The sequence below is a fragment of the Drosophila biarmipes genome, chromosome X (assembly GCF_025231255.1).
Source record: "Drosophila biarmipes strain raj3 chromosome X, RU_DBia_V1.1, whole genome shotgun sequence".
Classification (NCBI taxonomy): Eukaryota; Metazoa; Arthropoda; class Insecta; order Diptera; family Drosophilidae; genus Drosophila; species Drosophila biarmipes.
Window position 1 is genome coordinate 22,687,132 of NC_066611.1, and position 15,278 is coordinate 22,702,409.

The 15,278-nt window shown below is 47.0% G+C and overlaps 1 protein-coding gene across 20 annotated transcripts in view; it reads left to right on the top strand.

Moving 5' to 3' along the window:
• LOC108023327 (basement membrane-specific heparan sulfate proteoglycan core protein) overlaps positions 1-15,278 on the top strand; it is an 81,349-nt gene that overhangs the window by 61,238 nt on the left and 4,833 nt on the right. For 17 of the 20 annotated variants that reach the window (XM_050886442.1, XM_050886441.1, XM_050886454.1 and 14 more), the window contains 14 exons: positions 44-2,280; positions 2,348-3,434; positions 5,546-5,697; positions 5,834-6,014; positions 6,271-6,874; positions 6,969-7,231; positions 7,684-7,858; positions 7,934-8,346; positions 8,755-9,187; positions 9,259-9,517; positions 9,707-9,881; positions 11,836-11,922; positions 14,309-14,529; positions 14,885-15,160. In XM_050886442.1, coding sequence (XP_050742399.1) covers positions 44-2,280; positions 2,348-3,434; positions 5,546-5,697; positions 5,834-6,014; positions 6,271-6,874; positions 6,969-7,231; positions 7,684-7,858; positions 7,934-8,346; positions 8,755-9,187; positions 9,259-9,517; positions 9,707-9,881; positions 11,836-11,922; positions 14,309-14,529; positions 14,885-15,160 — 6,563 coding nt within the window. Of the gene's footprint in view, positions 1-43; positions 2,281-2,347; positions 3,435-5,545; positions 5,698-5,833; positions 6,015-6,270; positions 6,875-6,968; positions 7,232-7,683; positions 7,859-7,933; positions 8,347-8,754; positions 9,188-9,258; positions 9,518-9,706; positions 9,882-11,835; positions 11,923-12,538; positions 14,274-14,308; positions 14,530-14,884; positions 15,161-15,278 lie in introns of those variants that run through there. The other 3 variants (XM_050886445.1, XM_050886460.1, XM_050886491.1) reach the window with 3 other exon arrangements.

A 15,278-nucleotide genomic window follows, 5' to 3' on the forward strand; every position in this document is an offset into this window, starting at 1 on the left:
GTTATGTTGTTACATTTTTGTTTCATCCCCATTCTATCCACAGCGGAACCCTCTCCGATGAAACTGTCACCGCCTTCGGTTGTCGTGAGGGAGTACGAGGTGCTCGAGTTGACCTGCGTGGGCACCGGAGTTCCAACGCCGACGATCGTATGGCGACTGAACTGGGGCCATGTGCCCGACAAGTGCGAATCGAAGAGCTACGGTGGCACTGGAACACTCCGGTGTCCCAACATGAGGCCACAAGACAGTGGAGCCTACTCATGCGAGTTTATCAACACACGCGGCACTTTCTATCCGAAAACGAACTCCATTGTCACCGTGACCCCGGTGCGCACAGATGTCTGCGAAGCCGGATTCTTTAATATGCTGGCCCGCAAGTCGGAAGAGTGCGTCAAGTGCTTCTGCTTTGGAGTGTCCACCGCCTGCGACAGTGCCAATTTGTTTACCTACGCCATCCAGCCACCGATCCTTTCAAAACGCGTTGTCAATGTGGAGCTCAGTCCATTCCGCCAGATTGTGATCAACGAAGCTAGTCCAGGTCAGGATCTGCTGACCCTGCACCACGGCGTTCAGTTCAGAGCATCGAATGTTCACTCCTCAGGCCGTGAGACGCCCTACTTGGCCCTGCCCTCGGATTACATGGGCAACCAGTTGAAGTCCTATGGTGGCAATCTGGTCTACGAGGTTAGCTACATGGGCAGTGGAAGACCAGTCAGTGGTCCTGATGTGATAATCACCGGCAATCGATTCACACTAACCCATCGTGTTCGCACTCAGCCGGGTCAGAAGAACAAGGTGAAAATCGCATTCCTCCCGGGTGGATGGCAAAAGCCTGATGGTCGCAAGGCCACGCGAGAGGAGATCATGATGATACTGGCCAATGTGGACAATATTCTGATTCGACTGGTCTATCTGGATACCACCGCCCGCGAAGTGGATGTGGTAAATATCGCCTTGGATTCGGCAGGAAGTGCCGACACGGGATTGGGCAGTGCCTCTCTCGTGGAGAAGTGCACGTGTCCGCCGGGCTATGTGGGTGATTCGTGCGAGTCCTGTGCCTCAGGCTATGTAAGGCAGGCTAGAGGACCCTGGCTGGGACACTGTGTGCCGTTTACCCCCGAACCCTGTCCATCCGGAACCTACGGAAATCCCCGACTTGGTGTGCCCTGCAAGGAGTGTCCTTGCCCCTTGACCGGCAGCAATAACTTTGCCAGTGGCTGCCAGCAGAGTCCCGATGGCGATGTGGTTTGCCGGTGCAATGAGGGTTACTCGGGAAGGAGGTGCGAGCACTGCGCCAGTGGTTACCAGGGGAATCCCCTGGTTGCCGGAGGAGTTTGCCGCAAGATACCCGACACCACCTGCAACGTGGACGGCACCTACAACATCCATAGCGACGGCACCTGCCAGTGCAAGGATAGCGTGATTGGCGATCAGTGCGACACCTGCGCACCTAAGAGTTTCCATCTCAATTCGTTCACCTACACTGGCTGCATCGAGTGCTTCTGCAGCGGAGTGGGTTTGGATTGCGGTAGTAGCACATGGTATCGCAACCAGGTAACAAGCACCTTTGGACGATCGCGCGTCAACCATGGATTTGCTTTAGTCACCGACTATATGCGTAATACCCCGGAGACCGTGCCGGTGTCCATGTCCCCACAGACCAATGCGTTGAGCTTTGTCGGATCCAGCGAGCAGGCTGGCAATACGCTCTACTGGAGTCTGCCAGCCGCCTTCCTGGGCAACAAGCTAACCTCTTATGGAGGCAAGTTGAGCTACACCTTGAGCTACAGTCCCCTGCCCAGTGGCATAATGTCTCGGAACAGTGCCCCGGATGTGGTGATCAAGAGCGGCGAGGATCTGAGGCTCATCCATTACAGAAAGTCTCAGGTTAGCCCCAGTGTGGCCAACACCTATGCGGTGGAGATCAAGGAGAGCGCCTGGCAGCGCGGCGATGAAGTAATTGCCAACCGTGAGCACGTCCTGATGGCCCTGAGCAATATTACGGCCATCTACATCAAGGCCACGTACACCACTAGCACAAAGGAGGCCTCGCTGCGTCAGGTCACTTTGGATACGGCCACGGCCACGAATCTTGACACTGCCCGTGCCGTCGAAGTGGAGCAGTGCCGCTGTCCTGAAGGCTACTTAGGTCTCTCCTGCGAGCAGTGCGCTCCTGGCTTCACCCGCGATCCGGAGGGCGGAATCTATCTGGGACTCTGTAGGCCGTGCGAGTGCAATGGACACTCGAAGGTTTGCAACAGCGAAACCGGCGAATGTGAGGTCAGTATGCGGCTCAAAGGACCAACGATTTAACTTCTACTAACCATCACTTACTCTTGATTTCCAGGCCTGTTCTGACAACACTGAAGGCCCCAACTGTGAGCGATGCGCCGTTGGCTTTGTGGGTGATGCCACACGTGGAACTCCGTACGACTGTCAATATGAAGACGGATACCCAACGGCGCGTCCTCCGGCACCGGGCAATCAAACCGCCGGCTGCGACGCCATTTGCCAGCCGGAGGGAACCTACGCATGTCGCGGCAGCGAATGCCAGTGCAAGAGGAATGTGCTTGGCGATCGCTGTGATCAATGCCGTCCCGGAACCTACGGACTGTCGAAGCAAAATCCGGAAGGCTGCAAGGAATGCTACTGCTCCGGACTGACGACACTGTGCCGCTCGGCGTCTCTGTACCGCCAGCTGATACCCGTGGACTTCATTCTGACGCCACCGTTGATTACAAACGCTGACGGTGAAATCGTGGATACGCTGAACCTTATTCCCGACATATCCAACAATATATACACCTACGCGTACGAATCATATACTCCCAAGTACTGGAGTCTTAGGGGCAGTGTGCTGGGCAACCAGCTCCTCTCGTATGGCGGACGCCTGGAGTACCGTCTTATAGTTGAATCCATAGGCCACGACCATGGTGGTCAGGATGTGGTACTAGTTGGCAACGGACTTAAGCTGATCTGGTCGAGACCTGACGCGCATCTCAGCCAAGAGGACTATCAGGTGCGACTGCATGAGGATGAGCAATGGACAACCGAAGAGCGTGGATCAGCCCGCGCGGCGACCCGTTCCGATTTCATGACTGTCCTGTCCAATCTGGAGCACATTCTGATCTTGGCCACACCCAAGATCCCCACCGAGAGGACCTCGATAAGCAATGTCATCCTGGAGAGTGCCGTGACTACGAGGACGCTGGGAGCTACGCATGCTTCCGATATCGAGCTGTGCCAGTGTCCACCCGGATATACGGGTAACTCCTGCGAGTCCTGCGCTCCACTCTACTACCGCGATAGCAACGGAGCCTGCAGCCCGTGTCCTTGCGAGGCTTCCAACACGGAGTCCTGCGCTCTGCTCAGTGGAAACTTCGTCGAGTGTCGATGCAGACCACGCTGGAGGGGTGATCGTTGTCGTGAAATCGGTGAGTGAAGAACATAAACGATCGGAAAGCGCCAAACCATATTTGTCCTTTCACCACTCTCCCTATTATTTATTGCTGGCCATCTAGCCCAACTTCCGCATATTGAACTACATGAAATACTCACCAGATAGTGTGACCGTATTTTAAACAATCTCCCATGTCCAATTTCCAGTTCCATGCTATACCGTACTTGTGTACATAAACTAGCAGAAGAAAGCCTCTCCTATACTTCAGTTCATTTGAGCATTATGTACCCACTTAGTTTTCGTCATACTTTCAAAGAGCTTGGTTAAAAGTTGTCTGGTCCGTTTAAAGCCCCAGATCTCTAGATATTCAAGAACTATAGCAGAACCTTTTGCTATGACTTACAAGTTATTTCATTTTGAGTATTTCTGAAGCACCAAAACATTCGACCTTTGGCTAACTTCGAAATCTTAGAAGTGGGTACAAAGCAATCGGAGCAACCGATTATAACGATCTTACGTTTTGATTTACTCTCCTTTCTCTCGGACTTTGTTTTTGTCATTCCTCCTCCGTCATCAACTTTAAACCCGATCGAAATTCGAAAAAAACCAACATTAAAAATTGCAATCACCAAAACCAACAAACATCCCATCCATCCACATTCTAGACACATCGCCCATTATCGAAGAACCGCCCCAGATATGTGATTTAAGCAGGGGATTCTGTTGCAGCGGCTTTCAGTTCGATATCGCACCGAACGAGACAATTTCGTTCAATGACACTCTGCAGATATTAAAGGGCAACAGAATCATAGGAAATATGACCAAGCTGCGCTACGGCTGTCCATCGCGAGGTTCGCCCCAAACTCTCCGATCCACCGAGCTGAACTGCTGAAAACCACCCAGCCACTCAGCCGTCTACAAAACACCACAACTGTTGCTTTCCTAATACCCGTACCTCTATCTCTGACACCAGCACACCTAAAACTCCACTCTACACCCTGTAGATCGTATTTTCCCAGCTTAGATATGTGTAAAGATCTGTAGATCTGTGTGTGTAGAGCGAATCTAACTCGTATATCTGTGACCTAAACTCCAAAAGTAGACCAAGTGGGAGGACTCCCAGACTCTTGTAATTGGGTTAGCTCCTTTATCATCTCCCCCTCTCTCTCCGACTCTGTGTCTGAGCTTTCGGTGATCTTAAAACCTCTTAGCTAGTCTATGTATCTTGTCTTACCCCAAAGTAGTTTTTGTTCTCTGTGTACTGTTGCCGAGCTCGTGCCTCTGCTCCCCCGAACCCTTTATGACAAGCCCATCGATAACTCCCTCGACTCTCTGTCTCTGTGTGTACCATATACTATGTGTATCTTAGCTGCCAGTCTATAACGTCAGCGACCGCAAAGCCAACAAATATTGGCCCAGAAACGCGTTTAAGTAGTCCAAGAACTTACCATAGATACTTATAGCCACTAACCCAAGGTTAGAAACTGATTTTAAATTACATAGTGCGCTTCACAACTTTGGGACACAGACTAGGCAAAGTCAATTTTATTTCGACTAACAAGATACTATGTCGTTTATAAGCACTAGCACTTAATGATTTCTATGAAAAATAAATCAGAATTTACCGATTACATTTCACCATAGAATAAAGTTCCAACCTTTAATTCTGCAATGTGTAGGAACTGATCTCTTAAATCTAGTCATTGGATTACGCAACTGAAAGTTGAGACTAATATCTTTAAATAAACTTCAAAGTTCTGGAACGCACTATCTTAATGTTCGTTAACCAATCTGTCGTCTAACCCTCGGAACTGTAGGTCAACTGGAGTGGTCTCGTATTCGGGACGGAAACTCCAGAAACAAAAAAACTAAGCCCTTCCTACGATCTCACGACTTCGTGGACCAAATAGGAGTCATTAAACCGCAACCACCTGTCACTAACACACTTTTAAGCCCTATTTATATGATCCCAGTTTTCATGTGACTTTCATATACAATTCTATATGGGTATGTTCCATAAGAAAAACTCAGATGAAACATTGGTTCGATTAAAGAGGGCTTTACTCACACCGCAAGGAACTAAATTTGTGGGAACCGCCAAGGGTGTCAAAGCATTTGTCTAATCAATACTTTACGCCACCCCAGACTCCTTTGAACCAACTCCGGGACCGGACCCCAGCACCGACGATCCCGTGCACACCCAGATCATCGTGTCGATCGCCAAGCCGGAGATCTCCATTGTGCCCGTGGGTGGATCGCTGAGCCTCAGCTGCAGCGGTCGAACGCGCTGGAGCAATGTGAGTTGCCAGGGATCCAATTCTATAAAATAGTAGATGGTTCAGAGAACTATCAACTCTTTCAATGCATCCTTAATAACTGACAGTAACTTATTGTATTTTTGATGTGATTACACCTTTATTTTTTAATGCCCAGACCCCGGTCATTGTGAACTGGTACAAGGAGCACAGTCGCATGCCCGTGAGCTTCGATATGGAAGGCGGTGAGCTGCGTCTGTACAACCTGCAGATTAGCGATTCTGGAATCTACATCTGCCAGGCCAAGAACAACGAAACCGGACGCATCTTCACGGATAACATCGTCATCACTGTTACCCGTGAGTACTGGGGGTCCATACCTAGAAATACCAATAGCTAATCGTATTTATAATCCCATAAAAATTGCGGCATTTATCGAAGGTTATGCCGAGGAAATGTTGGCACGATACGGTACTTAAAATTCCCAAAATTGATTTATGTTTTCATTTTAATAACTAGTTATTTCTTTGGTACCTGCAATATTATCCCTATGAATATATAAATCCTAAGTTGACGTATTTCATCTTTTTCTTCTCTCCACAATTTAACCCTTAGCGACGGACCAACGCTCAGCGGCGGAGATTGTGGACTTGCCGAGCGAGGTGACCTTCCAGGAGTACGTGAGAAATGAGATCGTCTGCGAGGTGCGGGGCAACCCACCGCCAACTGTCACCTGGACTCGGGTAGATGGCATCGAGGCCCAAAGTACACGAACATACGGCAATCGCCTAGTCTTCGATTCGCCCAGGAAATCGGATGAGGGTCGCTATCGCTGCCAGGCAGCGAATGACCAGAATCAGGATGAGAAGTACGTGATCGTCTATGTGGAGAGTAATCCTCCCCAGCCGCCGCCGCCGCAGGATCGCTTGTACATCACACCGGAGATGTACAATGGTCTAGCCGGTGAATCCTTCCAGTTGCAATGCCAATTCACAAGCGCTGCCTCTCTGCGCTACGATTGGTCCCATGATGGGCGCTCCCTGTCTTCGTCGCCCGCGCGAAATGTCCAGGTCCGTGGCAATGTGCTGGAAATCCGAGATTCCACTGTCCGCGACTCCGGCGTCTACACCTGTGTGGCCTTTGACCTTCGCACTCGTCGCAACTTCACCGAGAGCGCACATGTGTACATCGAGCCGGCGGGCGAGCCACCAATCCTTGGGTGAGTGCAAAGATAATACGTTAATAACCTGGCCAGATTACAGATGTGCGAAAGGAGAATATTAATGTGTTATGTCTCTCTTCATGTTTCGCAGCGACAAGCCGCAGATCCTGAGCTTGGAGCAGAATATCGTGGTCGTGCAGGGCGAGGACTATAGCATCACCTGCGAGGCCAGTGGATCGCCCTATCCCTCCATCAAGTGGGCCAAGGTTCACGACAATCTGGCCGACAATGTCCACATCAGTGGCAATGTGCTCACTATCTATGGAGCCAGGCTCGAGAATCGTGGTGTCTACTCCTGCTTCGCCGAAAACACTCACGGAAACGATCAGTCCAGCACTAACATCGACATTGAACGTAAGTTATCAGGGATCCGGTATTTGAATAGCGACTAGTCAATACCAGGCTACCCTAGGCTAATACCAGTTGCGGTTCAAGATAAAAACAACCAAAAACTACTCGGGGACTCCGTGGCTAAACTCGAGTTCAAACGATACTATAAATACTTACAGTTTTTAACCGCAACTTTTAGAATCTAAAATCTTGCCCCACCCCAAAGAAGGTCCATGCTAACAATGCCTTTGCTCTATCTCGTATTGTTGTCTCTCTTCCCTCACAAACACTGATTATCTCGCCCCCCTCCCCCAACCCCCTTTTATTATTTTTGAAACATTTGAAACCCCTTAATCCGAATTAAAACCCAAACTTTGCCATGCAAGTGCACAAGAGTGGAGTTGGTAATAAGACAGGTCCGCACAGTCTGATCCTAATACTAATTGCTGCCACCACTGTGGTTTACTTGTTTGCAGCCCGGGAGCGGCCGAGCATTAGGGTTGATGCGCCCCAGCAACCGATTCTGGTTGGCTCCCAGGCGTCCCTCTACTGTGACGTCGGTGGTATTCCCGAACCGACCGTCGAGTGGGTTCGTGCGGATGGCCAGCCCCTGTCACCGCGTCACAGAATCGAGGCACCCGGCTACGTTTTGTAAGTACTACAAACTACTACAAACCGTAATGACACACTAATCCTGACTAAAATTATATATTTGTTCCCCCGCAGGATCGAAGATATTCAGATCGCCGACAGCGGGGCCTACGAGTGCCGGGCGATTAACGTTGCTGGCCAGGTGACCGAAACGGCGACCATTACCGTTCATGAGGCGGCTATCGTCCAGATACAGCCCGATACCCAGAGCATCCGTCTCACCGTGGGCGACGAGCTCTCACTGTCCTGCGTGGGCAGTGGCGTCCCCACTCCTTCGGTTTTCTGGAGCTATCCGGAAAATGTGCAGCAGCACGTTCTGCGTTCCGAATTTGGTCAACGTCCCGCAGGCAACTCTGCCGACGTCAAAATATACCGGGTGACAAAGGAAGATGAAGGCATCTACACCTGCCACGGATCTAACGTTGCCGGTGAGGATCAACGCTATATTCGCGTGGAGATCCAAGAGAGGCGGGGTGACATTGGAGGAGGTGAGTGCACAGTCCATTCGGATTGAAATATCCCTAGGTTGTATCGATAAATTCACAATCGACCAAAGTTACCCAACTGAATTCCTATCACTTGTAATCCGAATTGGAAATGGCCTGTCAAGAGGCTTTCTTAAATGTCGAATAACTAACTTATCTAAAAAGAAGTCCTAGCAACTACTTATATGAAGATAATAGTTTAGTTATAGGTACAGGTATATGTGGGCATAGGTTGCCATGAAGTTTATTAGTTAAAATTGATGTCAGTGTCATACCGCCATTAAATGTAAAGACAATTTAATGAGAGATTTCAGGGGATATAAAAAAAAAGCATCAGAGCTAGTTTTTTTGATTGGAAAATCCCTTAGTTTTAGACCTCATTTCAAGGCTGCTTTCTAATTACCTTCCCAGTAGACGAGGATCCCGATGTAGATGGTGACCGCCGCCCCCCAATTCAAGTGTCTCCCAACGATCGCCTTGGCACCGGCTTGGGCGATAATGTGACCCTGACCTGTGACATCGAGAACGTGAACACGCGGTGGGAACGCGTAGATGGCGCACCCTTGCCACCCAATGCCTACACTGTGAGAAACTCGCTGGTGATAGTGTTCGTGGAGCCACAGAATCTGGGTCAGTATCGTTGCAATGGAATCGATCGCAATGGCAATGTGGTGGCCCATGTCGTGAGGGAGTTGACCCTCCTGCCCCTGCCCAGGATCACGTTCTACCCGAAAATTCCGCTGACCCTGGAACCGGGCCAGAATTTGGATGTCTACTGTCAGGTGGAGAACGCGCATCCGGACAACGTGCGCTGGACCACCGACAACAATCGACCCCTGTCCAAGTAGGAATATCGATATTGAGATATTGAACAGGATCAATTTTTGACTCGTATACCATCTTTTCGATCTCCAGTTCCGTTCGCATCGAAGGCAACGTCCTCCGCTTCACGTCCATCACGCAGGCGGCTGCCGGTGATTACCGCTGCAGCGCCAACAACGAATACGGCACTCGATCAGAGAGCGCAAGGGTGACGGTGAAGAAGCCCGGTCTCTTCCAGCCGGTGGCCCCGGTGCCCGGTTCCCAGGTGCAGCAGCGCCGCGTGGGCGAGACCATTCAGTTGCGATGCAGCTTGACCAACCAGTACGGCGGGGACCACCGCGGCAACATCCAGGTAAGTGGATAAGGGAGTGCTTGAGACACATCTTAAGAACTTAAGTTATTATAATGAAGAATGCCCTCACTGCACCCTTTAAGTAGAGTTCTAGCTACTATTTGCATATACACCGCTACACAAACAGCGTTCAACTGATATTCACCAAAAGATTTGGCGTATTCCTTACCTTCGATCGATTCGTTGCAGTTCAACTGGTACCGTGAGGACAACCTTGCATTGCCCCACAACGCCCGTCCCGACAGCCAAGTGCTCGAGCTGACCAAGCTGCAGCCCGAGGATGAGGGCCGCTATATCTGCAACTCGTACGACCTGGACAGAAGGCAGCCACTGCCGCCCGTCTCCATCGACTTGCAAGTACTAAGTGAGTAATCGCCACGCGTTAGGTTCTCTGAGGTCCCGGAACCTCGGTCCCCGACTCTGGCTCAGAGGCGGAGTCGGATCCGGATGTCCTGTCCCATCTCTCCCCCGAAAAACGAAACAAAACACATAAAGTAGCCCCTATCGAAACGAAAAGGACCCACTTCCAAATGGGTTTACTCAAAAAAAATAAAACATTTGAACAAAATCTTTGCTAGGCCAGCCCGAAAGTTAAACGAAATAAGTAAGAACTCCTAAATATCTAAATCTATAAGAAAAGGAATCATTTTCCAGGACTAGGCTTTGTTAAGCAGGTTTGATCGTTCGCTGATTTTACTAATTCCCCACTCAATTTAAATATATATATATATGAATACGCCTATATATAAACACATCAATGTACTCGTATCTGTTAACCTAAACTTAAAAACCGACAAAAGGTAAAAACGACGAAATCGAAAACAGCAAAAACACCCTGTAAATACGCAATCGGAAATTGTCAGTCCCCCAACACCCAAAAACAAGCAATATTTCCATGTATATATGTCTGGCACTATAGGCAGCGGTTTCAGGTTCCTACGAACACACTCTGTATATAACAAACGATCGAGTGAAGATATCGAAATCATTGCAAAACTTTGGTGGTGGAGTCACAAACAAAAAGACAACTGCCATTCATGTAAGAATATAAAGTACACAACTCCATTGCATGCAAAACAAAGTCCGAATCCAAAATTGATTTTTTTACCGATTGAAATCGTAGCAATCTAAGATCTGGAAAACGAATTATACACCACACGCACACTTTGATATATTTGTACGAACATTCTACCAACTTGATAAATCTTAAGCTTACCAAATGGCTGCCAAAACATTTCTAATACAATATATTTAAGTAAACCCCACTAAAAGTGAGAAATAAAACATAATATTAACATTAAAAACTTGCACAGCAAAATGTGTGAAGCAAATTGTAACATATTCTTTTTATTTATTTTCGAAGCCCTTGCAGAGTCCAAGATTCATGAATTACTATTTTCCACATTTTCTGTCCGAGTTCAGAAAGAACAGCTCACAAATACTAATTTGAAATTACAATAGCGTCGTAAATTTGGTTAAATTCAAATTAATTGGCAATGAAACTTATAAATCTGCAAGGGTTACAGAGCTTCGGTCGACCGATTCTGGTCACCCTTTGTTGCGTTTTTAACATAGAAACCCAGTTCTGGTGACGGCTCCTCTTTCCTCATTGATACTGACCCCCGGTGTTTGTCAACTTTAGTCCCCATTTATAATCCCATTTTGCTATTTGAAGCTTACACTTATTGAACGGTTTTTGGTTGTCAACTGTTTGTGTTTTTGTGTATTAACAAGTGAAAGTGGCAAGAAACAAAAAGGCACTGCACCAGATCTACAGCCATTTCCACCTCTTTGTTCCCGAGATCCTGCAACATCACTGAAATTGCACTTCGAGCACACTGAAAATAAATGCGAAGGAAACCAGCACAACTTGAATTGTAAATAATAATAATAACTTTCTGAATCAGATAAAATCAGTCAAACCGTCAGATGCAGTCAGCTTAAAGAATTTGTTGAAGCCGTAGGTCTTATAGTTCCACCTACTTTTTAAATGCAAATGGAACACATTAATTAATTTCATATTTATTTCTTTCTCTCTCACGCTTTTCTCTCTTTCTCCCACTTTCTTACATGTGCGCTTGTTGAAATAATTTTAAATTACCCTTTGATTTGACTTGACCCAAACTGTTTAATTGGTATATGCCATATGCTACATGCTATATGCCATATGATATGATATGATATGGTACACTGTGTGCGCTTTTGCTGATCCCATGTCGAAAAAAACACACAAAACACAAACAAATGTAATGGTTTGGCATGTAACTGCAACTGCAACTGCAATCAATCAAACGAACGACGCAACTACGACTGCCCAGGAATACCCACCCAGTATCCTATCAATCGGTTCAAGGGCGGTGTCTCCCTGAAGGAAACGCCCTGCATGGTTCTGTATATTTGTGCAGGTGTGTTACAGCCACCGCCGAATAACCAATTCTAATAGCAGCGATCCTCCATAATATGATATCTATATTATTTGTATTTTATTTACACTCTTTAATTTGTTTGACCTTTTTTCGTTTATTTTGCATTTGTTTTGTATTATTAATCTAATGATCTTTAAATCTGTATTATGAACTGCCTAACCCTAGAGCTAAATAAGTTTTATAAAAAATCAAAACAGAAAAATAATACCAAAAAAAAACTGTAAAAAGTTGCTTTACTGAACAAATCATCCCAACCCGCCACGCCCACTAATGCACAAAAGCCCCACAATAGACCATCGATATTCGATTCGATTAGTAGAGCACTTTCTTAACTTTACCAGCATGCGTGGATCCCCAATAATCAATATCATAACACGTCTAAAGGGTAGGATACCTTGGTTTAAGCTGTCACATGGGGTTTAGGGCCTACTGTACTAACCAAGGGCTTCAGTGCTGCGGAGGCTGTATATTTTTGCTAATTTTTTACTTTGTGCCTTTCCACAAAACGAAAATTGAAAATTGCGAAAATAATACCGAACATACCGAAAAAAAACACGAAACGAACACACAAAATTGCAAATAAAAACCGCCGCAGACTTCAAGAGCAGCAAATTCTCGCCCTCGAAGCCCCTGAACTCCGGACCAGCCACGATTCGGGCTCCAACTATTTCGTACACCTGCCAACCCAACGACTTTAAGTGCGTTTCGCATCCGCACACCTGCATCAGGGCCAACATGGTGTGCGATGGGATCTACGACTGCACGGATCACTCTGATGAATTCAACTGTATCGCCAGCAAGGGGAGTGGAAAATCGGGATCCAACTCAGGATCCGGGAACTTTAAGCGCTGGAAGAAGGACCAACAGCTGCTAAGGAGGAGTCAGGAGAAGGCCCTCAAGGATCGGAAGCTGAGGAAGCGCAGCTTCGGTTGGTCCCAAACATTTCTCTCTTCACCCTCACCACAAAAGCTTTCCCCCACTCTATGCCCTGGTATCAACTGTACTTATTTGTATTCTAAGTATCCTCCTCCTCCTCCTCCTCCTCTTCCTCGTCCTCCTGTCCAACCTCAATAAGCATATCTTTATCTACTATCTCTACGCCTCTTCCTGTCAAAATCTTCCGAATTGCTCGTGGGTGCACCAAATCGTAGAGTTGATGCGATTGCAATTGGCACTGAAACTAAGGCAACCCAATTTCGAAGGCCGACCGGCGATAACCGACCAACTGCACCAAATAAAATCAATCGAGAAGTAAAAAAAGAAGAATCGGAGCACAAGCACCTCAAGGGTTTAAAATAACAAATAACGATAAACGATAGCCAAGCAATCGATACTTTTACAGCGTTCAGCGGGTTGGCAATTTAACAGGTTTTAACTTTGGATGTATGGATTGCATGCGGCAGGCTACCGTGTTACTAACTTTATAACCCAACTTAGACTTACGAAATGTATGTAAATAATGCAAAACACTCAGCCACTACCATACACATACGCGCACACCACTCGATAAACGTTAGTTAAGTAATCGAAATTCTGTACAATGTATCTATAACTGTATCTATATATCCCTATATGTATATTTGTGACTCAAAAAACCGAAATAAGACATCTGTGATTTTAGTGGTAACCCAAGTCCAAATTAGATCTGTAGAATTCGACATTTGAGATGAGAAACCAAATGTGAAAACCAAAATGAAACCAATCTAAACGAACCCATTCGTAACCCCACATGTATTCGTATTTTGTGTGATTCGATTCGTAGTAGTATTGAGTAAAAGTAGATCCATAAAAAATAGTCCACCTCACCAATCCACAAAGTCCCCTCTCTGTCGCCCCTCTAATGTAAATCGTATCGTATCTATGTATTGTCTAACTAGGAAACCAAATTCCAAATCGAAACAACTAAAAAACGCAGTGCGATACGAATCGAACGATAAGCCAATCGACCTTAAATCGGTATACAAAAATAACTTACATCTCTTGTTAGTTTTCTAAAATTTATGTGGCGATATGGAGTTAATATCGCCGATAACCAATTGCAACTTATCGATCGATAACTATCGCCGTTTTTCTGTTTGAAACGCCTATTTTGACCTGTAATCTTGCTAATTGTTTTCTCTCTCTCTGTGTATTTTTTACTATCTTATTCCCATTTCCATGACTCACACACAAACACAAATACACCACCCACACACACATACACATAATTACACATACGCACCCATGCACTTGTGAATTGTCGCTGAATTGTGATCGTTCCGCCGACCATCCTTGTCGTCCTTGTCGACCCGTTGACCTGTCGCGCTGTCGCCCCTTTCAATGTGTGTGTGTACCGGATATCCTGTTGGCGGTTGGGCGGTATCAGCGGTATCAGTGGCCACTCCGCCCCCACTCTACCTGCCGCCAGTGCCAACAGCGCCCCCCTCTACAGGATGGATCCGCGAGCCCCAGCTGACCCTGAGCGAACAGTCCTCGAACCTGCTGGCAGGGGAGGGCACCACCATCGAGTGCTACTCCTCCGACGATTCCTACCCAGACGTCACGTGGGAACGGGCCGATGGAGCTCCGTTCAGCGATAATATCCGGGTGAGTACGGTTTAAAAGGAAATATGCCAACTAATAGTTTACACATCCAGCATACGTTAGGACCTCTCAGTTCCTTAAAATCGAAACGAATTTTTTTATTAATTACTTTACATTTTAGTGTTTTTAAAACTAAGTCTTAGTAACAACCCCTCATTTATAATTATATAATATTCTACTTAACTTTGCACTTCAACCTTATCAACTTAGTTTAACTGTTTCCCATTTTTATTTATAATGGATCAACGTTCTATAATATTAAGGATCACAGGATCACAGGTTCTCAGATCACCCAATAGTACAGCGTTTCCCATTCCCCAATCTAAAACACTTTGTATGTTCTCCTGAATCCCTGCAGCAAGTGGGCAACAATCTGGTAATCAGTAATGTGGCTCCCAGCGATGCCGGCAACTACGTGTGCAAGTGCAAGACGGAGATCGAGGGAGATCTGTACACCACCAGCTACCAGCTTGAGGTCGAGGACCAGCCCCATGAACTGAAGAGCTCCAAGATAGTCTACGCCAAGGTGGGCGCAAATGCGGAGCTGCAGTGCGGAGCGGATGAGGGTCGGCAGGCCAGTTACCGCTGGTCCCGCCAATATGGACAACTCCAAGCGGGACGCAGTCTGCACAATGTAAGTCCCGGAAAGGTAGCTCTAAGACTTCTAATAATGAACCATATATCAAGAAGAACCTTTGGTACTTTCTTGTAGAAGGGCTCTTTCAAAAACTGGTTGTTCCTAATCAGTTCTC